The 27,576-nt window shown below is 27.2% G+C and overlaps 1 protein-coding gene across 1 annotated transcript; it reads left to right on the top strand.

The window, feature by feature from the left end:
- The first annotated feature begins 1,959 nt into the window (after positions 1-1,959).
- Positions 1,960-26,572, top strand: LOC145839579 (uncharacterized). Its single transcript, XM_082947190.1, has 11 exons — positions 1,960-2,329; positions 3,097-3,297; positions 3,903-4,094; positions 11,559-11,686; positions 12,334-12,458; positions 17,252-17,387; positions 18,128-18,280; positions 21,003-21,152; positions 21,213-21,304; positions 22,222-22,413; positions 25,496-26,572. Exons 1-11 carry the CDS (start codon positions 2,037-2,039, stop codon positions 25,898-25,900), a joined length of 2,067 nt encoding a protein of 688 aa, XP_082803316.1. The 5' UTR covers positions 1,960-2,036; the 3' UTR covers positions 25,901-26,572.
- Positions 26,573-27,576: the final 1,004 nt, after the last annotated feature.

Below are 27,576 nucleotides of genomic sequence, written 5' to 3'. Positions count from 1 at the left end.
TTAAAAAAAAGTTTGGACCCACTGTTGACTGGTTGACTGTAATTTAATGTATATAGTTTTTTAGTAGTGTAAAAATCAAATAGTTTTACTCCGATATTTAAATGTTAAATTAAATATATATTTTAAGGATAGATCTTTTAAATTTGAGTAATTGATTAAAACAAAATTATTTTAAGTATTAGTTTTATTCATGTAATCTTAGTACTTATTTATTTTTAAAGTTTAATTTAAAACAGTAATCACTTTACCATTGTTTGACTACTTAAGTTGCCAGTTAATTAATTTTTGAATCTTTTTTATTGATTTGTTGTAATATATTCTGCTAACTGTATTAAATAAAGATCATAAATTAAGCTTATAATAATGGAGTACTTTTGCATCAAATTTAAAAGTGTTTGCAAACTTTGTGTAATTTGTTTTAATTACAGTACTTAATTTTTTCTAACTTTTTTAAAATGGAGCTTAATTATCTCTAGTTATACTCTAATTATTACTTCAGTATATATATGTTGGTAAAATTTAGATTTAGATTTAAATGAAAAATACATAAGTATATTGATAGTTTTGAAAAATAATTCTTTTATTAAGAATTGTCTTGATTTAGTTGAGCTGGCTACTTCAGCTTGTTTTGCGCAAAAATAATGAAAAAACAAATATCAGACAATGTCTATTGTTGTTTTATAATTTAATTTTTTAGTTTTACATTGTTGTGGTTGTACTATAAAGTTTTAAGTTGTAAGACCGAAAAATTTTTTGTCAAACATAGACATAAAAGTCACTTTAGAAGTTTCAAAACAATATAAATTGTACATTTGGTTGCAGTTTGGACACTTAAGTCAGAAGATTTTAGGAAAAGTGTTTATCTTAAAACAATTAATAAAAATCTAGAAATTTTGTCTTTTTAGTGAAACGTCAGGTATAGTTTGTTTTTAGTTGGTATACTTGATTTTAGATTTAAATGTTAAGTATCTTGTTTACTTTTAAAGCTAACTGCTTTTATATATTGCTTTTTTAGCTTCTTTTTGTAAATTATTGCCACCTAAAAAAGAATATTTTTTTGTGTATAAGTCAAATAAAAAAGTCAGAAAAGGTTGGTGTGTGGATAGGTCTAAGCGTTTTAACTTGTCTTGAAATTTTTATTTTATTTTTTGTCAAGTTGAAATACTAATGAAAAATGATTAAAAGTTTGTACATGTTTTATTTTATAACTTTGATATATCATCTCTGAAACAATTCTCTTCAATATATTATTATTGGTTGCTTTCAATGGCAAGAGGTTGGTCCTAGTCAATTATCAGCTATTATGTTCATTAATCTTTCTAATACTTATACAGCATCAAACAGGTATTTTACTTGTTAGCAGAACACCATAGAATTTTTGTAACACTAAGCCTGCAGTGAATTTATAATCACTTAAGTGATTTCTTCTTGTTTCAGATAAAAAATGTTTCCACAAGTAAATTTAAAAACAAAAACAAAACTAAGGAAAACACAGACATTTGAAATTCCAAAATGAAAGATTTAAAAAAAATTGAAATAAATTTTAGTTTTATTTAATAAAGTTTTATTTTGAATTTCATTTGGTCATTCCAGGGGTTGGCAAACTCATTCAGGGGCAATATAATTTTATATACATATTGATTCACTCTTTTTTTATAATTTGATTTAACTAACCTATTCCACAATTTTTTCAATTAAAAGCTTGACCCAAACTAAGTAACTATTCAAATAAATGTTGGAATGTCAACTTTAGAGGCTGCTAATCCCTGATTTATTCACATGGTTTGTAGTACTTTCTATAAAATTTTGGAGTTTTGTTCATGATTATTAATTCGTTTTAGGTCTACAGTGATAATGTGTGTATATATAAAGTTATTATTCTTACTATTATCCATATAAACAAGTAATGAAACAAAATAAAATACAAATTATAAAAGAGTTCTTGTCTTTGCAGTTTTTATATAGTTATTAGGTAGCACTTACTAAGAAAATTGTAGACAATCATTTGAAGTTGTCGTTACAAACAAGCTAAGGAGATGAACACAGCAACACCTCCACCGCAAAATTCTTTTCATCAGGCTGAAAAGCCATCACATTACACATATTTGAAAGAGTTCAGAGTGAACCAGTGCCCACTGTTCTTGCAGCACAAATGCACTCAGCACAGACCTTTCACTTGCTTCTACTGGCACTTTTCAAATCAGAGACGCAGGCGACCTGTTAGAAAGAGAGATGGAACTTTCACTTACTCTGCTGATCAGTATTGTTCCAAGTATGATGAGACAACTGGAATTTGTCCGAATGGAGATGACTGCCCTTTTATACACAGGTATTTAGTTTGGAATTGTTTAAAATTTAATAGTATATTTTAATTTGCTAGCAGCATTGGCTATTTTTTTTTATTCTTCTTGCTTTTCAAAACATTCTTAGTATGATAATTTTATAATTTGTGCCCTATTATACAAGTACTATGATCTTTTTTTCAAGGAAATGCAACCTATTTGAATAAAGAAAATAAAAATAAAAACTAGAAGACATTCTACACTTTATGAATTTAAATTTTAAAATTAAAGTTTTTATGTTATCTAAAAAAGTAGCTTAAGAAAGACCAACTGTTTAACAGTTATTTTAAGTAAATATTAATTTTGAATTTTTTTTGTGAAATCATCTTATGACCAAGTAGTTTCATACATGCTTGTGTTTAAGCCTGTATAAGTAGTTTTAATTAATAGCAAAAAATTCACAAATCATTAAAGTTGCTTATTGTAATAAAAAAAAAATATGTGTAATTTTTTAGTACTAATTATACAAAATTAAGTATACTTAGCTGGCCAAACAATATTGTAGATTTATCCTATACAAATGTTTATATGCAGTAGTTTAAACTAATTTATACTATGTTTTTTTGCACTTGTATAATATTCAATTTAAAATTGCAAAATCTTAACAAAGTTTGAACAAAGAAATATTAGCTTTATAGAAAAATTTAAAGTAAATTCGTAATTACTCAAAGAAAGAACATTGTAACTGATTATTCTTTCTTGTTTGTGATTTTACAAAACCTCATTACAATCTAAAGCATGTTTTTTAACACAGAAACACTGGAGACACAGAGCGCCGGTACCACTTGAGGTACTACAAGACGGGAACGTGCATACACGAGACTGACTCGCGGGGAAACTGTGTGAAGAACGGGCCTCACTGCGCGTTCGCTCACGGCAGCGAAGATTTGCGCCCTCCAGTGTACGACATGAGGGAGCAGGGACACGAACTGATGGTCAACGGCGACCTTAGCAGGTTTTTTGTTGGATAGTTGTTGTTTAATGATCTCAGTTGGTTGTGCGTTAATTTTTTAGTAGATTTCAGTAAAGTATTGTGGCCATATTTGCTAGTTCATACTGTTTTTTTAAACTTGTTCTGCCATTTTCTCCTATCTTTTTTTAAAGCAGAGCTGTAATAAATGAGATTCAATTAAATTTATTTTTTTATAACTTCTACTTTTTTGAGTTTAGAATGTCAAGAGCATTACCGTCAAAGTTTTAGAAACCATAGTATTTACTAAACTCACATCATACTCAAGCTCCAGCAACTATGATTGTGGTTGTTTTATTATGTTAATTTTTTAGCATAGTAAATTTTAGTTAATTGTAGTGTGTTATTGTTTTTTGACACAATTATTTTAGACAATTTGAAAATAAAATACGTTTTAGAAAAGTTAACCATATAAATTAAAAAAGTTGTTATTGGTTATTGAGTCACCTATATTTTAAAGATTAAAAATACTAATAAAACTAGGCATACATTATACATTTTATTAGCCCATTTGCTCTGAATAAACGTCATTGTATTTTAAATATACATTTATAGTCATTACTTCATTACAAATAAACTAAAAATTTCAGGTCAGACATGGTGAATTTGCAGGAGAAGATAGTGAATGAGGACCCCAAGTGGCTGGACCCCAACTTTGTTTTGGCCAATTACAAGACGGAAGTTTGCAAAAGACCGCCGAGGTTGTGCAGGCAGGGATACGCTTGCCCGCAATATCACAACCCCAAGGACAGGAGAAGAAACCCAAAGAAGTTTAAATACAGGTGAGTTTATGATTATATTTTAGTAAGGTATTTTTAAATAAAAACATTGGTTACAATGTAGCGTAGTAAACACAGTGGAATACACCTGTTTTGAACAAGTGAGAAGCTGTGATTTAGGGAAACACTAGGTTATTTAATATTAACAATGTTTATGGTAGTTGGCCGACACTATATTTATTATCAAAGTAAGTAACTTTAAAGCAATGATTAATCTTAAAACTAGTGATGTACCGGACTCACTATCCGGGTCCGGGTCCGGCCGGATATTGCCATTTTTGTCTGATATCCGGATCCGGCCGGACTCTAATTTGAAAAAAAAGTCCGGATCTGGTTCCGGCCGGATTCTAATTTGAAAAAAAAGTCCGGGTCCGGTTCCGGCCGGATTTTAATTTGAAAATAAAGTCCGGATCCGGGTCCGGCCGGATCTCTGTTAGGATCCGGCCGGACCCGGATCTAGTTAGTAAAAAAGAGCATACTGAAAAGTATTTTTTCAAAAAAAAACCCTGTGAAAATTAATAAGATTCATTTTCGTCAGTTAGAATTAAACACCTACCGTGATTGGCTCATTTTGTACACGTGACTAATTTACATTTGTTTACATTTAAACTATAAATACACATTTCATGAAATGCAACTCTTTACATATGTTGTAAAATTGAAAACTTTGGAATGAATACTTGCATTATTTATTGTTTAAAGTCGAGCTCAGAGAATATTTAAAGTTAATACGGTTGAATGTACGAGCCAATGAGAATCATATGACGAAATGTTTCAAACTAAATATTGATGCAACAAAACATCAGAACATGACAGGCAGTTTATATGTAAGCAGTTAGTTAGTTTGGTGTGTAGCTTGAAGCAACAAAATATCTTGAACGTTTTTGTGAATGCTTATTGTAAGTAGTGTTTTATTTTATAAGTGAATATTTCAACAGGTGTTTAATTGTACAAATATTTAAGCCAGGAATAAAGTTTAATAGTTTATTAAAAATTTTACAGTTTCTTGTTTACTAAAAGTTTTATTTAATTTTTAGTTTTTTGTTTTAAGTCTTTTGATATAGATTTAAGTAGCTTCCAGTTTTTTAAAGTGTTACCAAAGTAATTAATAATTTTGTATATGCTAGTATTTCTTGTTGTGCTTTATATAAAAGATTTATAACTCAAAACTGTCGTGTCTGATTATAGAAAGTAGTCTCAGTTAGAATTTAGTATTTGTTAGATATTAATTAAATAAGGTAGGATTGATGGATAGTACTAATAAGTTAAGTGTACCAGAATTAGTGCACAACTTTACTACCAAATTGTCAACCTTTGCTAGCTGTTCTACTGATTATTAGATCAAAGTAATTTTTTTTCAGTTTTTTAAAACCTTATTCTGACTCAGGCTTGTTTATACTCACTTTAGCTAGTTTTATTGACTTAACAGTGGCAACCCTGCTAGTTTGAAAATTTTTGGGAATTTTAGAAAATCTTTGACTGCCTCAGGCTAGTTTAGTTTTTTTATAAAAACTCAGGCTAGTTTTCTTTTAGATTTTGAATGAGTTTGAGATGATCCAGTTTTCAATATTTTGTAATTTTCTAGTGTATTTTGTTCAAGAACTTGATTTCAGATTTTTAATTGTAAATAACATCTAAATTTGTAACCCTTGTAGCTAGCTGTTCTACTTATTATTAGATTAAAGTTCTTTTTTTCAGTTTTTAAAAACCTCATTCTGACTCAGGCTAGTTTATTTTAGTAATTTACCGGACTCACTATCCGGGTCCGGCCGGATATTGCCATTTTTGTCTGATATCCGGATCCGGCCGGATTCTAATTTGAAAAAAAAGTCCGGATCCGGTTCCGGCCGGACTCTAATTTGAAAAAAAAGTCCGGGTCCGGTTCCGGCCGGATTCTAATTTGAAAAAAAAGTCCGGATCCGGTTCCGGCCGGATTCTAGCTTGAAAAAAAAGTCCGGATCCGGGTCCGGCCGGACCCGAAATTGTGGGTCCGGTACATCACTACTTAAAACACTTGTAGATGTCTATGAAAAAATATACTGTCATTATATAGTTGTAGTTTGTACTCAACTCTAATTTATGTAGTGCTAGATATTAAAATAATCTGCTGAACAAATATAAACTAAATATAGGTTCAATAAATATAAAATATTAAATATAAAATTAATAACGTTCAAAAATAGGTTCAAAGAACCTGGTATACAAAAACACTTTTTCGTTAGCATTAAAAACATTTATGTTTTTATTTAAAGTTTAATAAGATGGTTAAAAAAGGGAGAATACTACTTAAGTTTAAATAAATCACTTTAGAAAAACTCAAACACATTTAATTTTTAATAGCATTAAAAAGTAAATTTTTAAATATGAGTGTGGTTTAGTAATTATTAAACTATGATATAAATCAAAATGAAAAGCTGACACCACATAATCATAACTTTATGAAGTTGTTATTTAAAACAGATATATAATACTCAAATTGTCAGTATAATGTCAGTAAAGTTTAGTATGAGTAGGCAAGCGTCAAACTGAAAACTGTATATTTTTTTTAATTATTATTTTTATTTATATATTCATAATTATAGTGTGTTTGTTTCACCAAATGTTCCATATTTAGAATCAAAAAATCTACCTAAGCCATGATAATTATTTTTTATCATACAGGTTCTTCACATTTAAAAAAATTAATTCTTTATGGTAAAAAATCAAGCAGTTTTTTAAGCAATAAAATAAATCGCAGAATTCTCTTATGTTTTGAATGTTGATCTGAAAGACATACAATGATTTGCTAAGTTTGCATTTAAAAAGTACTTGTGGTGTTTAAAGTTGCTAAAGCATAAAAAAGAACCGAACAATTTTTAAAATCCGCAAACCATTCATCAGTATAATGGGTACAAAATCCATGTCAGTTTTATTCCAAAACCTTACAGTTCATATTAAACTGTCTTAGTATTTATATTGTCTTATACTTTTATTAAAAAATATTTAGTAGTTATTTTATAGCTTAACAAACTGTACAAAAATAAGAAAATTATTATGAAGTAATTATATGAATTTATGATGGTTACAAAACATGTTTAATGAAAAAAACAGTGTTTTTCAAACAATTATGCCAAAATTTTAAATATTCTTAAAAAGACTATTCAAAAATTATTAAACTGATTTTTTAAGCTTCTTAAAATTTAAGCATGTTATTTTTGATATCTCTACTATTAGGTATTAATTATTTTTCTTTGTCTAGTCTAGACAGACCTTTTTATCTAACACATAGTAGCTTCTTTTATTCCCAGTCTACACACCATGTTGTTATCATTGACTGTAGGCTGCGCTTTTTTTTATCACTTCCCAAGTGGTTCTATATGTTTGTATTGCTCATGTTTTTCAAACGAAAGTTATAACTTTAAACAACTTTTATGTATCAGTAAATTTTTTAAAGCGAAGTATTCTTAGCTATGGCTGTTAAAAATGTGCTTGAAAATAGAATATGTTATCGTTTATATTTAAAATTTCTGTCTACAATTAAGAAGCGAAACCTCATTGGCATGGCATTGAAAACTGCACTTTTGAAGTTTTATTTATTTACTATCTAAATTTAAAGCTCGATAATATTTGATTAAAAGCTTTAAATTTGTAGAATGTTAAGTTTTTTGATAAAATCGGAATACCACTATTGATAAAATAAAACTACGATTTATCTTGGCATTCAAATGCATTAAATTTGAAATATTGATTAACAATTACAACCCATTTGGTTTTAGTTTTGCAATTTATTTTCAACTTAGTTAAGTTTAATGGTTTGTGTAGATGAGAATCCTACATTTTGTAGCTTACTTCTAATTAACCTCCATTTGAGTTAAATTTACTTTTTCAAAACAGAGTAAACATTTAAGTAAAACCTTGTTATGCTTATGGTAAAATGTTATTTAAATAAAAGACACCAACACTTTTATTACACTTTAAATTACAGTTTAATAAAACTATATAAGTTCTATACGTACTTTGTTCCCCAAAATATATAAAAAATCGAAAATAAGTGGTTTATAATTTGATAAATTTCACCATGGTCTAGATATAAATGTAGTTTGTTTTCTGCAAATAAAAAACCATCATTAAAAAAGTTAAACAATATATTATATGGTTTAATTCGTAACTTTTATTATGTTTTTTTTTCTAAACTTCTTCACTAAAAAAAGTTTTTTTTTAGTGACTCTATTTGACTTGACCTTAGTTCGTTTTAGTAATCAAAAATATATTTTTTATTTATAGCAGTTTTTAATTTTATACTTCCTGTCAAAACAAAAATGGTATAAGTGGGAATTTTCGTAAACGCGTCAATTGATGTTTTTTTCTTCCTACTTTTATTTATGTAAAATTATCAAAATTTAATTGAACAAATCTAAAAAAAGCTTACATTGATAGTAAAAAGAATAAAACAGTTTGTAGTAGTTATTTTTTTAAACAAAAAACTGTCTAATATGTGCAGTAATTCTTAATTTCAAAACTATAAATGAAAAGAGTATTTTCAACCAACAAAGTAAATTTACTAGTTTTAATATTTTATTTATTTATTTAAATTAAAATTAGTTTTTTGATTTAATATAAAATGATTTTAAAGAGGGTTATTCTATTTGAAACAAATCATTATTTGTTACTCGAAAAAGCTGTAAAGAATCAGAATTTTAAATCCACGTTCATTAAGTAAGATCAAATTTATCTCAAGTAAGACTAGGCTTATTTTTTTTATTCTACTTAAGTTCTTAATACAACACTGGTTTAAACTGTGTTAAAGTTTAAACTTCACTGCAGTCTTTGTTTGTCATTGTATAATCTGATAACAGACACATTTGGTTTTTATTTGTCTTTGTTTTTTGATTATGCATATTGTTCTGATTACTAAATTTGTAGAAAAGTCTAAAAAAAAATGATTTTTTAAAATGTTTTACAAACATACTGTAAAACTAATTGTATTAAATTAAAAATATTTTTTTTTTATCAAATCATAGTAAGTTTTTTTTTAACAACTCTAAAGTTTACTACATACGTATTTTTTACCAAGTTAGAATACGGTGGACAAATCTCATTTTTGTGCTACTCAACAATGTTTGTTTTGAAAGTAAACATTAAACTTTGGAAACGCAGTTTATACATATTTAATGAGAGTTTGGTATGATAGCAAACTCAGTCAAGCATTAACGAAGTTAGGAAAGTGTGAAAACTCTCACTTCATTATTGAATGGAAGTTTGCCAAACTATAATTTACTCTCTTGCTTTTATTATATTTATTCCGATTGATCTACCTAATTAAGCTTTTATTAGAACAGTTAAAACCTATGTGTATTAATTAACTATTATAATTTTTATTTGTTAAAAAATAGTTTTGTTTAAACAAGCATAAATTAGAGCTAACTTCTAACGATTTTTAGTAAAAATGTTTACTACTATAAGGCAACTGTATACTTTATAAATTTTAGATTTATACATTTTTAATATTCCAATATAGTGCGCCTTAAAGAGTTTGAACTTAAAGTATTATTTAAAAATCTATATTTCATTTAAAAGTTTAAAACTTAAGGTATAAACTTATTTAAGGTCTAACATACACGTAGATTATTTTTTATTTATACAAATTTAATAAAAAATTGTTGAGGAATATTTTTAAAACTAAGGTCTTTTAACATCTGATTATTCAAAAAATAATAATCATATAAGCCGCGGGTTAACACATGCTAATGTCTTGTGGTACAAAAACTACAATGAAACTCATGTTATTAGTAGTTTGGTACTTATGTGCCCTCACAGCATTACATTTAAATAGAACTATTACGTCACACGGCCTTTGGCTAACATGTGAACTCATGTTAGAAATATCAATTTTGACATAGGATTTTCCTAAAATATTGAAGTTAAAAAATAGTCAGGCATTTATTTCGGTCTGTTTTTTTTATGTTTAGTAATAAAAATGTTCAGAATATTTTAGACACACCTAGTTGCTGATAGAGTAATTTCTTGTTGCAATTATCTTTGCTAAACAAAATGACTGTGATTTCAAAAAATCTTAAAGTCTTATTATTACATTTTTGATATTTAAAATTTTGTATACGTTGGATTTAATTTTTCAAGCTAGAAAAATCCATTATTATACATCTTAAGCTAAGTAATGTTCAAATATTTTTTGTTTAAACTAGCTTCATAGGAAATATTACATATTAAACTCATGTAATATTTTCACTGACGGTTTTATTAAAACCTAGGATGCATGGTTAGATTCATGCTTTCGAATAGATTTGTGATATGGTATGAGGTAACTATGTAGCATTTTTTTCTTAGTGTACGAATGTACTGCAAACTGTTTTTCACAAAAAAGGCAAACTTTTAACCTTTATCGCAATGTAATGTATTTTTAGTATATATTTTCTCTTAAGGTACTGTCTATATCATGCTTTTAGTACAACCTAATATAATAACTGTTGCATTTTTAAACTTTAATTTAAGTAAGTGCATTCTATGGTACAACGTTAAGCTATTTGTTTAAAGTTTAATGCTAAAAAATGCTTATAATGAATATAAAACCAGGTACTTACAGTAATGTTTGTTTAAAGATCATTTTATGCTCACCAAAAGTCAATGTTTAAAAAATATTTTACTCATTACTGAATGATATTTTAAGTTATATTTAGCTATATCTATAATAAAATCCAAACATAAATTAAAGATTACAATATGCTAAGAACTGTTATAAGTTTCGAACAAACCAAATATAACTTTTTTTAAAAACTTATTTAGAAATATTAAAATAAATTTTTACTATTAAACTTATACTGTACAAAGTTTTATTGGAATTAGTTCACCTAGGGAATTAAAGTGTTTATAAAAAAACACTTACTTTGTTATGAAACGCTTTATAACCCGACAAATAGTTTATATTTAAAAGTAATACAGGAAACTCTTAAAGCTAAATAACGGAGGTATAACAAAACTAATATGTTAATATATAGCTTATTTAACCCAAACATTTGTTTACTTATTTTTCTTGATGTTTTGCATTAAATTATGAGAGACCTTGCTGAATAAAAGCAGCTAAAAAATCTTTAATTTATTAATTATTATGAAAATAGTTCACACATTTAAAATCAATTTTTAGTTTATACAAAAGCAAAAAGACAAAAATTTTAGACCAAACAGTAAACATCGTAACATTAACGCTTATAAAACAAAATAAATCTTAAATATCTGTCCACTTGTTAAAATAAAACTTAGATAATTTATCAACAGATGTCATGATATTTCATATATCAGCAACGTTTAAAACTTATGAGTTTATGCTGAACATATATTATATTTATGATTATTATATACTGAACATTTTTCATATTAATGATTATTATATACTGAAAATTTTTCATATTAATGATTATTATATACTGAACATTTTTCAGTATATAATAATCATACATTTTTCATATTATTCAGATCAACGCCTTGCCCGAATGTGAAGCAGGGAGACGACTGGAAGGACCCGAGCTGCTGCGAGAAAGGTGACGGGTGCCAATTCTGCCACACCAGGACCGAACAGCAGTTTCATCCCGAAATATACAAGAGTGAGTTGAATATTATTTTTGTAATTTAGTGAAAATGAGTATTTTAAAATAATTTTACCCTTAGAAATAGATTGAAAATATTATGTGTCGATAATATCGTCGAAAATTAAACTTTTGACGAATTTAGTTCGGAGCACTAAAAAGAGATTAGTATATCAATAAAGATGTTTAAGGTTTTATATTCGATTCCATAAAAATATAATAAAGTTTTTCATACTTTCAATCTTCTGAGCTGTCCTAATTTTAAGTTTATTGTAACTTGCATTAAATAATGACACTTTTTAAATGTCTACAATCAAGAAGGCTAATATAAAATATTTCTTTATATACGACATAGAGAGTATAGGGGTTGAACTATTGCAACAAAAATGAAAATTTTTCAAAAATCTATGTTTTTTCAAGTTTTTAAATCAAAGTTATCTTTCTTTTGATAGAACAATCCCTATTTTTGTTTTCTAAACCTTAAAAGCACCTGGAAGTAATGACCAAATTCTACAAAGGAAATAGTGAAGTTTATGGTTTTACAACCTTACTTTAGCAACTAGTACGCAAGCAGAGTCTTGGAAGCTTTCGAAAGCACTTTAACATTTAAGAAGACTTTGAAATCATTTTAGTTTACTATACATAAAACACTGTACGTTAAACAGGTACAAAGTGCCACGACATGTCGCAGTCAGGGTACTGCCCGAGAGGTGCCTTCTGCGCTTTCGCCCATGTTGAGCAGGAAATTAGAGTTTGCGATGATGAGTTCGGTGGAAACGGCGAAAATGAAGTAAGTTTGTCGTGATACTAAGAGTAATATTACGATTATTAGAATGAGTAAAATTTAGATTTAATAGTAATTTGAGATCGCATAGTTATCCAATCCATAAAATTAATTCATGATCAGTTTTGATGAGTAAAACAAAAAAATATTTTAGGTAAAAATAAAACCTTTGTAGCTGTGAAACATTATTTAACTCCAATCAGTATGCTGATTTATAGTAATTTTGCTGTGACTATCAAAAATCATTATTTAGTAATAGTAGTTTTCAATATCAATAAAGCAATTTTGTTGTACTAGATTTTAGTTAAATCCAAACTTATTTGGTAGAATAGAATTGGTTAGTAGATAAGTTTGTTAGTAATTTAAATCTAAATAATTTAAGGTTAAATAACTAATTTAAAGTTGACAATATATAAAAACAACAATTGATAAAGTTTTGTAAGGACGCGTAACAAATAAAATGTCAATAGTTAGCGTAAGTAACAATGTAAAAAATTAATTTGTGAAAATACTTGAAATTTTTGATTGGTCACAAACTAGTAAAATAAATTTACATGTTTATTGTACAAACTTCACCAGGTTGATTAAAAAAAAGAATATTATTTTACTTTACTGCATAGTTTTATTGAAAATTAGTACTAGTAAAGTTTTATTTATTTAAGCTACACTAAAAACAAACATTCCTTTACAATATCCTTTGTTGTGATGTTTGTTTATGTAATTGTAACTTTTGTTGTTATTTGTTTTACTTGAATAAAATAAAAGCTTATGATGTAGTTATTGTAGTTTTTTATCTTTGTACTATTATTTCAGTTTAAATATCAAACATATATTTAAAACTTTTATCGTTAAGGATAGCAATTAAAGATTTAAACTTATAGATAAGGATAGTAATATAACTTCAAATATTGTAAGATTTCATTTTCAAAACAATGTTAAACTCAAAAGAAGAGATCATCAGTTAATAATAAAATCTTATTCAGATATATTTAAATATAGTTGATATTTTTGAAATTATTTTCTACAGAAATATGATACCATCAACTACATTTTGCTTAGTATAATCACATACTACTAATAAACATTCCTCGAAATATATAATATTTAAAACAGTTTTTAAATAAAATAGTTGGAAATTATTTTAAATAAAAAAAATAATTTAAGATTAATCACTATTTATGAGATTTAGAGACTGTAAGAATAATATTTATATTAATAAAACCTTCTGTCAAAAAAAACGTTGAATTATTTAAGACTTATAATAAAAAATACTTAGTAGGTAAAGTTTTTTCGCTACTCAGTAAACTCTAAATGAAGTTGACTGTCAACATTTTTAAACAATTTTTTATATTTTTTCTTTCTGATTAAATATAAAAAACTTAAACTAACTAAAGACTATTTTCGTAGTATAGCAGCAAGCGACCTTTTGAGTATTTATCGTACATGAAATGTTAGTCACAAAGTAGATTTCTTTAAAAAACTACCAACTGAAAGATAAACTTTTATTAAAATGCTGATTGCCCTCATTAATACTTATTAAGTGGTTTATCATATATAAATTTAATTTTAAGTTGGAAAATTTCAAAAGCTGGTGTACTCAGTTCATTGTGTTCTTTATGTTTTACAAAGAGATTAAGTTAATCTTATCTATAGAATCGTGGTATTAGTTTTGTGTGCAAAGAATTTTAACTTCCTTTGTAGTTTCCTGTTAACAACACAATTAATTATTCAAGTAAATTCGTCTGCGATAACAATCACATTAATTCATGAATTCAGTTGAAATAAAACTCCTGTTTTCTTTGCCAAATGCAAAAAGTAAATGAAATTAATTTTAAGCTAACATACATAGCTATGTTTTTTAAATTGTGCTTGATTAAAATTATTTCAAAATAAAATAGTTTTATAATGTACTTTGAATTCATATTTTATTTATAAAATGTATTATGACTTGTTTGCTTGGATAAAGTTTGATATACTTATGTTGATGCTTTAAGTTCGTACTTGAAACTAAAACTAAAACTACTGAAAAGTTTTAATAATTAAAACTCACATAGTTTAAAGTTTACTATTGCTTTAAGTATACAAAAGTCACTTTAGCTCAAAACCATGTTTTTCCCACGTGATGCTTCGTTTGTTTTGAACAACCCACAATATATCTCCATAAGTAAGCTTTACAATCAACTAAAAACTTGTTTTAAAATGTATTTTGTTGTTTCGTCTCATTTTAGTGTAATATAATAGTGGTAAATAGTACTGATAAACTCAATTAAAATTATTATTATTGTTAAATAAGAAGTATTGTATATTTGGTTTTAGTTTTTAAATTGTATAAGTAAACACGTTTTAATAACCAGAAATATGTTAAATTAAATGTTTTAAAGACTGTTCGATAAAGTTCCGAAAACAAGAAAAACAAACATTTAATATTTTATGATTAAAGCTTTGTTATATAAAAGCAAGTATGTTATAGTTTTTCTTATTTATAAATCTTTATTAAAACCTTAATCATAAGTAAATATTAGAAAACTACATATCTTAAATACTTTTATAATAAAAATAAGCTTTGTCAAGTGATTATTTAACATTTGAAAGAGTATGTTGCAAGGTTATAATCTGCGCTTTTCAAACTAAAAATTACAAACAGCTGTTGTTAGTTTTGTTAAAAATATATGCAACGCTACATTTATTTTGTGTTGACAAGTGATAAAGACTTGGTTTTGATAAAAAAAAGAAGTGATTTTGTTGATTAGTAAAAGTATGACAATAGATTTAGCTTTCTAAACTGTACAAATTTTCATTAAGTATGCTTTACAAGTTCTTAATATCTTCCAACATACACTAGTTTCACTACAATACATACAATACAATACTAATTTCAATACATATATAGTTTTTCCCATACAAAAGTGTTGAATTGATTGAAATATTCAGTCATACAAATTTATAAACACTTGAACACATCTCCTTGCAAAACTGCATTTTTTAAGCGTAAAAAGCTTCTATGGTTTTTGTTTCCGTATACAAGAGCCCATTCAGTGGTTATTTATAGCAGCAAGTGTAATATTTCATAATTTTAAGTTGTAAGTGTTTTTCAATTTTATTTGTGTATGAAAAACGCCTGAAGCTGTTCAAGTTGTTTACTTTTTTATAACTTATATTTAGTTTTAAAATTTAAATTCTCAAAAGATATTTAAAATTTTAGTTTGTTTCAAAACATTTAAGTGCATATTTAAATTAATTAAGTCATATGTTTTATATGCATGAAGTATTTTTCATAACATAAGAGTTACCTTATAAAGTCACAACACATTTATTTAGTTATTTTTTATGAAAAACGCTTAAAGCAAAATAAGCATTTTGTAGAAATTTAATTATGGTAAAGTTTTAGTAAACTTATCATTTTTTCACGTTTTGAGAACGCATCAAAAATACTTTGCTGACACTGTAATTTAATTTCTTAAAACTATACATGTTTTTGATAAATAATAAGTTATAATTAGCTAACTAAGTACAAAATAATAAAAGTTTATATTTTTTTGATAAGCCCTGTTAATTAAATTATAAAAAAATCTTTAATGAATTTTAACTATAAATCGTTGATTAAGGTTTATGCAAAAAAAATTGTCACAAAAATTTTATGAAAGGTTTTATCTGTAATGTTTCATAACAAATTTATTTACACTATTCCTTGAAATAATTTATCTTCCATATAAAGACTTAACCCTGTTTGAAGGTATCTGTTTAAATGGAGATTACAATTTTATAGTATTTAAAAAGTGGATCGTATAAATCGATTTGCATAGATTGACATGGCGTTTATTTATGCGTCGCATACTTTATAATCAGCTTAGTTTTTTTTTCAAACAAAAAAAATGTCTTATACTTCGTCGTAAATCTTGTGTCATAAATCAAATTATGATGTCACAATTCCTCGTAATCTCACTGAAATTTTGAGTTTGCAAGCCACTTTGACTGTGTTTTTTGCAAACACTCAGCGACTTGCTTCTTATGCCAGAAAAGTAGTAAAAAATTATTTGCAGCAAAATATTTTAAAAACTTTTCTAAAGACAAGTCTGGTTTATTTATGAACTCGTAAAGTAAAATAATTAAAATTACAAATTATTTTTGAAAAAAGTTTTTGTTTTTTATTTATTTAAAAGTATTTAAACAAAAACTAATGAATATTAAAAAGTTTTAGTCCTAATTATTTTCTCAATTTAGTCAATGTTATATTTCAATCTTTTACCATTTGTGTTTTTTTTTAGACTTACGGATTAAGTTTGAATATTAATAGACAAGTCTATTTTTTGCCAACGATTCTATTTTGTAAATAACAAATTAATTGTCATTGTTGGTTCAAGCTAACAAACTGCAAGCTGTAAAATATTTTGATTGTGTTTCTTAGCAAAAGAAGAGTATAAACAATCAACTTGTATTAAAAATTAAACAATGTTACATAATGTTAAATGTTAAATAAAATTGAACAATGTTACAGGTGAAAACGTACAACTTATATTATAAATCAAATAATTATCCAGGTGAAAACGTACAAACTTATAAAAAAATAAAATAATTATCCAGGTGAAAATGTACAAATTTGTATTAAAAACTCAATAATTATCCAGGTGAAAATTTACAAACTTATATTAAAAATTTAAAAATTATCCAGGTGAAAACATACAACTTGCGTTAAAAATCAAATAATTATCCAGGTGAAAATCATACAACTTGCATTAAAAATCAAATAATCATCCAGGTGAAAACATACAACTTATATTAAAAATCAAATAACTATCCAGGTGAAAATGAGCGTGCAGGAGGATGGGGACAAGGGGTTCGGAAAATACAGCAACAATCTGATCGCCAGCACCAACAACCTGAACGACAAGAGCGACAACTGGCCGCCCAAGCAGCAAGACGTGTTCAACATGGCCGGTTTGTTATTAAATAAAAAGTAGTATTAAACATTAATTCTATATTTGAAGTTGATTTGAGTTTACAAATATGAAGTTAGATGGTTATCAAAGGTATTTTAAAAATTTTGTTTGTTTTTGAATAAAAAACACTTGAAGTATTAAAAATTAAACATTAATTCTATATTTGTAGTTGATTTGAGTTTACAAATATGAAATAAATAATTATTAAAGGTGTACAGCTTTCTCAAACTTAAAAACCACAGATGTCCGTGTTAAATATCTGTCACTGCACTAATACCAAGCATAATTTAATTTGATTATTAAATAAAAATAAAATTTTAGTTTAAAGAAACAGCGTTGATTTTGCATTTTTTGTTTTAAAAAGTGAAGTTTCAAAAAGGTAAAAGTACAAAGTAGCACATAAGTGAAACTAGCTGTTTTAACGTGTCACAAATAAACTCATGTTATTTGAAAGCGTGGTAATTTCTGCTGTTTAGTTTGTGGGCGTCTAGACTGCAAAAACTATTCTCTTCAACGGGTATTAAATTAGTGAGACGTGCTAATATATATACGGTATAACACTTTAAAAACGTGTTGTTAAACAAAATCTGTATAACATATTTTAACTATTTATTATAAGTTTTGTAATAGTTCAAAAAAATTGCCTAGGTTTTGATTTGTGATTAAAGCAAGAAACTTATACTTTTAAAGTTGCATTTTTCACGACTCTGATTAAAACACCTGAACTCAATTTCCCAGGGGACCGCCAGCACATGTTTAACAGTTTCCGGAATTCCCCGGCAGCGGGAAACCAGCAGCACGGCAGGCACGTGTTCAAGCAGCAGGACTTCACGAAAAATCAGGAGCTGAGCTTTAGCGCGCCCAAGGCAATCGGAAGCGAGAGATACGCAGGTGACTGTGACGTCATATTTGAATTTGAAAACTTGTTTTATTGTTAACCCACTGCGAAAATTACAGTTACCAGATTTTAAGTAATGCATGTCCATTGAAGTATTTATTTGCTTGTTTACCGAAAATTATATAGTAGTGGATATTTAGTTTAAGCTTTTAGTACGCATATAATAATTTTTAGATTATATTCAACCCCACATTCTGTTGGAAACTTGTTAAGATGTTGCGAAATTAACTTTGGTTAGAAATGCAAATAAACTAGTTTATTATCCGGTAAACATGTAGCTGGAAATTTAAATTTTATTTAATAACTGTTAATTAAAGTTTATAACTAAAATTTTAGTTTTTAAATACAGTATATTGATTAATTTTATGAAAACTTAAAGTAAGCACTCAAGAAGATGTAACTGCAGTTTGATTAATTTGAATTGTAGAAGTTATTCTACAAAATAAAATTTGTTAAAAGTATTCTACCTAAACCATATTAACTAGTTTTTTAACATTGTGTTTTGTTTTTCTAACTTTTATTTTTGTACAAAGCTTTTATAGATTTTTTCATGGTAATTTAATTCTAGTTGCTACGTTTATAATAGTTATTGAAATTTATAAGCATATCTTCTATTCCTTAATTTAAAGTATATTTAGTTTAACATCGTAGTATAATTACTTTTAGTTGTTTAGTTAAAGTTTGTTTGAATTTATGAGAAATGAATGTTGTTAATGATTGCAACGAGTTGCATTCAAGTTAGTGCTAATGTAAACAACCACTTGAAAGGTTATTTGATTGCACATTGAATAAAGGCAGGTACAAAAAGGTTACTCATGTGCAAATCAAAAAGTAAAGCAACTTTTTCTTTCTAAACTTTCCCAACACATGATATGTTCTATTTTCGTCCTTACGTCAGTACATAACATTTTTATGTAACCTATTGGTTTTTACTTAAAAAAAAACAAATTTGAATTTTTTAAACATGCGTTAAAAGACTGTGTACTTTTTTGTTCTGTGTTTTTTGTTGAATGTCAAACGATGTATTTTTAATTAACAAAAGTGCACTTGTGTTTACTTGATTTATACACAAGGGACAAGTTTACAAACAGTATTTTGAAAATGTGTTAAACTAGTTGGAACAAGCATTTACATTAACTAGTTAATACGACCTGGTCCAACAAAAATAATTTTATGTTAATCATCAAAAAAAAAAAAAACCCAAAATGTTTGAAAAAACTCAATATTTTTTTCTAAACTCATGCTAATTCATCACATTTATTGTGTTTTAGTTTTGTTTTTGATTAAAAACAAAGAATTAAGTTTTTGACAGACATTATTATTTCTGGTATTTTTTAACAAGTATAAACATGATATTTAAACTTTATTTTAATGGATATTTTTAAAACACTTAGTGCTGAATTAGAATAGATTTTACCTTGTAGCTGAAGACATTACATCTTTAAATCAATATTTTTCATTATAATTGCTTGTTATAACTAATTTTAATATTTATTGCTAATCCATTAAACTAAGTAAGTTACCAATAATAGCTATTTAAAGATATTATTTGCTACAAACTTTTATTAACCATACTACGAAACACAGAAATTAAGTATAGCTTACAATCTTACAACAACTGTACATATAGTTTTTGTTTTTAGATGCACAAGTAGTTGAGTCCAGTTTTACGCAGTTTACAACTAAGCATAAACAACAACATTTATATAGGAATTGAAATCCAAGTTACAAATAATTTGTTTTCATTAGAGAATATGATATAATCTTCCAGCAACAGTATATGGTGGGTGCATGACGATTCAAATTGAAAAAAAATTCAAGGGATACAACTTAAAAAGTAGTACATATTTGAAAAAAATAAAAAATATTTATGTAGGTCTTATTAATATCTACTAGCAATTTTTTTCTTTTTGTAAAGTATTTTTTTCCATATGGCTAAAATTAGTTTAAAAGTATACTCATTTTTATTATGTTTTTGTTATCTTAAGAAATGTTTAATATTTTACAAAAGAAAAAAATGGCTTGTAGATATTGGTAAGACCAACATTCATCTTTTCAAATGTATATACTACTTTTTAAGTTGAGGCCCTTTAAATTTTTTTTTGAATTTGAGTTGTCGGAATTTAAATTGTCCGAATTTGAATTGTTATGTAACAGTTTGTAGTATACAGTATTGTAGTATCGTACCCAAGTTCATAAATAGATGCAATTTAATCTATAATTGAGCCCCTGGTCTTACGCAGCTTTCAGCAAAATCAATAACAATTATGAATGCTGCAAACGACTCGCTTGACAGTTTATTTTCACAGGAGACAACAACAATGTTTTATTTTCACAGGAGACAACAACAATGTTTTATTTTCACAGGAGACAACAACAATGTTTTATTTTCACAGGAGACAACAACAATGTTTTGTTTTCACAGGAGACAACAACAATGTTTTATTTTCGCAGGAGACAACAACAATGTTTTGTTTTCACAGGAGACAACAACAATGTTTTATTTTCGCAGGAGACAACAACAATGTTTTATTTTCGCAGGAGACAACAACAATGTTTTGTTTTCACAGGAGACAACAACAATGTTTTATTTTCGCAGGAGACAACAACAATGTTTTATTTTCGCAGGGGACAACAACAATGTTTTATTTTCGCAGGAGACAACAACAATGTTTTATTTTCGCAGGAGACAACAACAATGTTTTATTTTCGCAGGAGACAACAACAGCATGGTGGGAAGTTTCGGGAACACCGGGAACAGCCTGTGGTCGAGGAACGCGCTGATGGACCCGCCCATGTTCCACGACAACAAGGGATTCCCCCAGGACCCCTTCTTCACCCCCAAGTCGTCGTCAGGTGGTAACGGTAACGGTTTCTAGGGTGACGGTCGTTTGACGTTGAGTAACTGTCGATTGTTTCTAACAGGTGCGTTCGCTTCGAGCATCGTGGACAACGCTCTCGACGATCAGATTAAGAGTATCGAGAACATCTGGAGCTCGGAACCGGCTAAAAGCAAGGTTTGTTCTGGTTTATGATAAGGAACTTTTGTGTGAATTTTTACAACACTTAGTTTGTTCTCTAAAATTACCTTTTAGTTTTGAAAGTTATATCTAAAGTTAAGCTATAGGTATTTAGGATTGATTTTTTTTAGATTTATATGTTTATGCAAGTGTTAAAAACTGTTTATAAAAAAAATTTGTTTCTCATATTTTTACAATATTTTAAGCCGCAAATTTCAGAGACCAAAGTTTCGAATATTTTTTTATCTACATTTATTTGTAACCCGTATTAACCGCACATTTTTGTACTACCGGTATATTTAGAATGACGTTGTAAGCAAAGATCCAAAAAGAATTGAGAAAGTGGGCAAAAAACTCAGATTCAACTTGGATGAAAACAGATACATCGTGCTTCCGGTCTAACTTCTTGTTATATAAATTAACTTAATTTTTTCACAATCTTCAAGTTTGTTTGTCTTCGGGATTTGGATCTTATTTATTTTACGATTCATCTTCTCATTTGGATGATATGATATAAAACTAAGAAAAAATAACTCTAAACATGGTTGCCAAAAAACCTGAAATTTGACAGTTTAGAAAAAAAAAACAGGAAAAGCCTGTAATTTTAAACTACCTTTACATGTAACGAAATTTCGATTAGATATGAAAAATCTATTATAAGAATAAAAGTTTTTTTGTATAAAAAAAAATATTAAATAACACATTTAAAGTAGCTTTACAGTATGTATTCAGACAGTTTTTTTTTAAATTTAAGTTTAATTTTATACTTAAAATGGATAAAAAAACTTGTTTTTTTTTAATCTGGAAGAAAATTACCAAAAACCTTTGGCAACCCTGTCTTAATGAATAACCATTAGAAAGCAAATAAAAAAGTTGAAAGTAATTTTATTGATTTCATCGAATATTCGCAACAGGAGTCGCACTTGGCCAAGTCGATGCCGCTCAACGTGCCTCCCTACCAACAGTTGCCGGGCAACAACAGGTACCACCACAACAACCAGCATGAGTTCGCAAGTGGGGAAATTCCCGCAGGTGGAAGCGCTTCCAACTTGTTCCCAATGCCGAGCTCGAGCGTGGCGCCACTCAGCGGAAGAAATAATCATCAGGTAATAAAGTTTTAGAATGATAAAAAATAAGTTAAGTTTTATATAACACATTTCAAAAATGTTTTTAACTCGAATTTGTGGTCCGTGCAAAGTATCTGTCTCAAAAAGCAGTATTTTTAATGAACTATAAAATTTAAAAAGTATATAAAATTGACTTTAAATTAATTTTTTAAATAAATCTTAAATACAATTTTAAGTCTCAATAGAGACATGTTTAACAATTTTCAACCTCATTTTTAGCAGCAAAATAACCACAATCAAAATATGAAAAATGGTAGGCAAAATAGAAACATGAATGCCTACAAAGTCAGTTTACTGTAATAAAATTGTTTAACAAATAATTGCTTATATTTTAGGATAAATCAAACTAACAGCTTAAATTTTTTTTTTGGCAACTAGCGTTTAAAGTTTATTTATATGTAATAACTAAATATTTTATTAAGCACTATATAGTCAGCGTACAGATTGAGATTTTCGGATTTTTTATTGCAAAAATTAAATGCACGATATACTATAATATTATTAAACGTTCCCCAACTAATAACCACAGTGTAAATATTTAGATAACTTTATTTTAGTTCAAATAAAGTTTAGTTTTTGATATTCTTTACACTAAAGAGATCAACACAATTATTATTTTAGTTGAGCATCTAAACTGTCTTGTACTGAACAAGGTTAATAAATCTCTTACCCTAACTTAGACAATAATATTATGAATTAAGGTAACCTTTGGGGGTTGATTAGGTAGTCTATATTTAGCTTAAAGGGGTGAATTTTGCAGCCTTTTCTGAACGTTTTTTACTTCCAGTGCTGATTTTATTTGTAGTATGCAGGGCTGCCACAAGGTCAGGAAATTCAGGAACAGTCAGAAATTAACAAAATTTGAAAAAACGTTAGATTTTGTCAGTTCAAATTTACAAATTTCCTTATTTTTCAAAGCCTTCAAATGGTAATAAATATACTCAAAACCCTTTAAAGTCAGACTAAAATTGCAAAATTTTTCTATTAATTTACAAAATTACTTTGTTGCTAATGCCTTTATTTGGTAAAAGTTAATAAAATATCCTATATAAAACTGCAACATTTTTCTATAAACATATTGAATAACTACCCTACTTGAACAAATAGTTATTGTATGCTTTTTAGTATTGATAATCTGTGGCAAGGACACTTCCATAGTGTAACTGTGATATATACTCAAAATTTTATCTTGCAGAATTTTAGAATCAAAGTGTTTTTTGTTTAAGTAAATAGTTAACCACTAAGTTTAGTATTTTATGTAACAAGTTTATGTGTATACTTTACCTCGTTATAACTTTTTCACTTTTTCAAAGTTGTTTAATTTTGAAAAATAAGTAAAAGCAGATTATGTTATTAACTTGTAATGAATGTAATGGAAGTTAGATGATTGAATTAAGCATAAAAAAAAACTGTTGTTTTTACCTGTATAAAAATAAGATTGAAAGCTTTATATAGTTTTAAGTGTTTGATTATGTTTTTTAGAATAAGTTTAAATTAAGAGTTTGATTTGGGAAAGTCAGAAACATTTTAGTAAAATGTCAAGAAAATTCAGTAATTTTTTCTCAGCTTGGTCTGTGGCAACCCTGAGTATGCTACAAGCTAAATGGATATTTTTATATTTTGAAGTTTTGTAATTTACTTACCACAAAACAAACATATTGTATAGTAACATACTGTTTACTTTTTTAAAAAGAAAATTAGTATTAGATAAAATGTATGTGTGAGATAATATAACACCCACTAAATTAGTATAGAAACATTCAAATAACTATTAATAGATTTTTTTCAAACCTTAGTAACTAAAATATAAGTAATAATTATTTAATATGAGTAGTTTTGTCAGATATAAAGCTGGATATCAAATATCTGTTTCTTACAAATTGTCTTTAAACTTTGCCCATTAGGAATTCAATATCTGTTTTATATCGATCCCAAAAAAGTTGTTCCTGTTTTAATTGTGACAGTTTATCTTAACAATAACTAAGAAAACTTACAACTTTTTTAACAATTAAAAGTAAATTTTTGTTGTATATGATATTGAAATTTTATTGAAATAAAAGTAATAAAAGTATGTTTGTAAGTATCTGATAGATAAATAATTAAACGATTCTTTGAAAATATAAAACTTTTATTACACATTAGAGTTTAACTCTGTTTGTGAATAAACTTTGTTGACTAAATGAGTAAAACTTTTTAAACTTTAATGTGCAAAAAAGAACCATTCGACTGTTTATCTGTTTGATGCCGGTGAAAAAAAAACTAACAACGTTGAATGTATCCTGGACAGATTTGAGTGTTGTTTTCTATGTATAAAGATTATCTTAATGTATCTAAAGTAATATCAAAAAGTTCGTAAACTGTTAACCTTTATAGTTGATAACTTAAATACAATTAGTTTATCCCTAGGTTGAATTGAATCCTTAAATCTAACTTAATATATATAAAATAAAGGTTTTAGCCTAATAAGTTTCAAGATCTATGACATTTTCGGCTTTTATTTTATAAACGCTCTATTGTAAACTTGTTATATTTATGTGATAAAATTTTGTATTAACTTGTTGAAACCCCAAGTTTAAGTAACATCATAGTTTTGTGTACTTTTCACAGTAATTAATTTCATAAGACAATTTTCACATGTTCATTTGTCACAAAGAGTTTTCTAACTTTTGCCAATAAAATTGTGCATGTTATAGGTTTAAAGCAAACTGAATAGTTCTGTATATGTTTTATTAATAATTTTAAAAGTATAATTTTATATTTATTAAGCACACAATTTTGCGATTCTATTAATCTTTATTTCTAATTAAAACATCAGCCGGTGACATTATTTATTTGGCAGCTATATATTAAAGACATGTTGTAAGTATGATAAATATGTTCATACTTTTTCACTAAGATTTGATCTGTTCATTTGTTACAATGAGACAAACTTTTGAATGTTTTGTGCTTAAGGCAGGTCAAATGAAGCATTGAAATTTTAATCAATACTTGAATTTTTTTTCAAGCATTTAAATTCACCATTCAAAACCAAAATATTTAAAAACTTTTCAAACGGAAACAGCAGCAGCAGCAGGTGACGCGGGAGGAGTGCGAGATGCTGCAGGAGAAGTGCCGCCAGTGGAACAACTCGTTCCAGCAGGCCAGGCGGGCGGTGGAGGCGTGGCGCGGGCAGGCGCGCAAGAACGACGAGCTGAAGCGCGAGGCGGAGAGAAGGGAGCAGGCGCTGGCGGAGCAGCTGAGGAGGGCGAAGGGGGAGGGAGGGAGCAGCAGGGGAAGCCCCGAGGACGAGAAGGAGCGGGTGCTGGAGTTCGTGAGGAGGCAGCAGGGCGCGCTGAAGCAGGGCAGGGTGCCGTTCGACGAGATGCGGACGTTCCTGGAGGCGTACAAGGCCAACTGCGACATCATCGAGAAGTGCCTGTTCTCCGTCTACAAGAAAATGGAGGGCGACGTGCAGGCCGAGGAGTGAGGCGAGAGTTTCCCGCGAAAATTTCCCGCGAAAATTCCCCGCGCTCGTTGGCGGACGCTTGGCGGGAGGTTTTCAGAAAAAATACTTGACAATTACTAAGAATACAATAAACAATTTTGACTAATTTTTCTTATTCACATACACTTTTTGTTTTTGGTAAAAAACGTAGGACTCCTTGTACATAGATTAAGAGTTTTTTTCTAGATTTCGCGTTTTTATAGATGTTGTAAAAAAATTTTTTAAGTTTTACTTATAGCTGGTAGCCTAACCGTAAATTGTAGATTATTTGTTGTATATATTTCTTTTATTTAGTTGTGTGACTAATAGGGGTATTTATTACTAGTATTAAAAGTATTGGTAGGTTAAAATTGTTAAAACTAAGTTTGTTTCAGTTCTATAATTTGTTTGGTTTTAAATTTATAAGGTAATATTATTTCAAAAATTAAATATTTAAATAAATATTTAAATATTTCAACTTGTATAACCTTATATATTCTACTTATATAAAATATGTTTTTAGATGTTAGTTTAAAGTGGATATGTAATATTTTATACTAGTTCTAAAACAGCTTTACTTTGAAACACAAACTTTTGTAATAATCAATATTTGAAAAAAACTACGAATGATTGAACGCAAATTTTTGAAACAGTAGGTTGATTGATGAAAAATAACTTTTTTATTAGAAAACATTTTAAAGTTAAGGCTGTTGTATATACTGCAAAAGTTTTTCGAACTTTTTAGTTTTAAACTATTTTGTTAGCTAACGTTAAAAACTTAAAAAAAAAGGCTTTCATGTATAACATAGATTGATTTTAATGTTTAACTAACTTAAATGTAAGTTATGTACGATAATTATATATTATCTAAATTATTTAATGTAAAGAAGAATACGCCTAAACTATTTTAAAGCTATAATACTGTATTAATATTTATATATGCTGAAAACTAACAAGTACATTTTCTTATATTTATACATAACATATTTAAATAAGTAGGTTGTATAATATTTTCTACTAAGTTTTATGAAACAGGTTGTAATTAAAGTAAAAATTTCATTTAGGTCTAAAATTGATACAAGAATTTTATTTTAAGGAAACCAATTAGAAGTTTTTTTTGTCATTAAATTCGAACAGTAAATTTGTTCTTAGTAAAATTTTATTCTAGACTTATTATTTTTTAATTCAAGAAATAATTAGGATTTATTATGAAGCTTTCTTGTTAAAATGTATATAAAAAAGACCATCTGATATTAAAAAAAAATTTTGCTATAAAATAATTCTTAAGTCATGTTGTACAATTTTATATATTTCTTGTAGTTTATTTTTGATAAATTTCATAACTAAACCGAGTTTAAAGTTTTAATATCAACTTTAGTAATAGAAAGTTTTGTAAACATTTTAGAACACACGTAGTTTTATTAGTTTGAAATGATTAATTTTATAACATTTTATAATTTCCAGTTCTACACACTTAATATTTTGAAAGTTAAAAATATATTAAATCTGTTTAACTAGTGATAGCAAAAGTTAAACAATTAATAGGCATTGATAATTGTTTTCTGATTAGAAGAAATTTTAGATTTTCAAATTATAGGACACTTTATAAATAATTAAAAAATATATTTGTTATAAATATCAGTAAATGTAGTTTGTAAATAAAATTTGATATGAATGTG

The sequence above is a fragment of the Thalia democratica genome, chromosome 6, assembly GCF_965202585.1.
Source record: "Thalia democratica chromosome 6, ktThaDemo2.hap1.1, whole genome shotgun sequence".
Lineage (NCBI taxonomy): Eukaryota > Metazoa > Chordata > Thaliacea > Salpida > Salpidae > Thalia > Thalia democratica.
The sequence above is the reverse complement of the archived record's forward strand: the minus strand, read 5'-3'. Positions and strand labels throughout refer to the sequence as shown.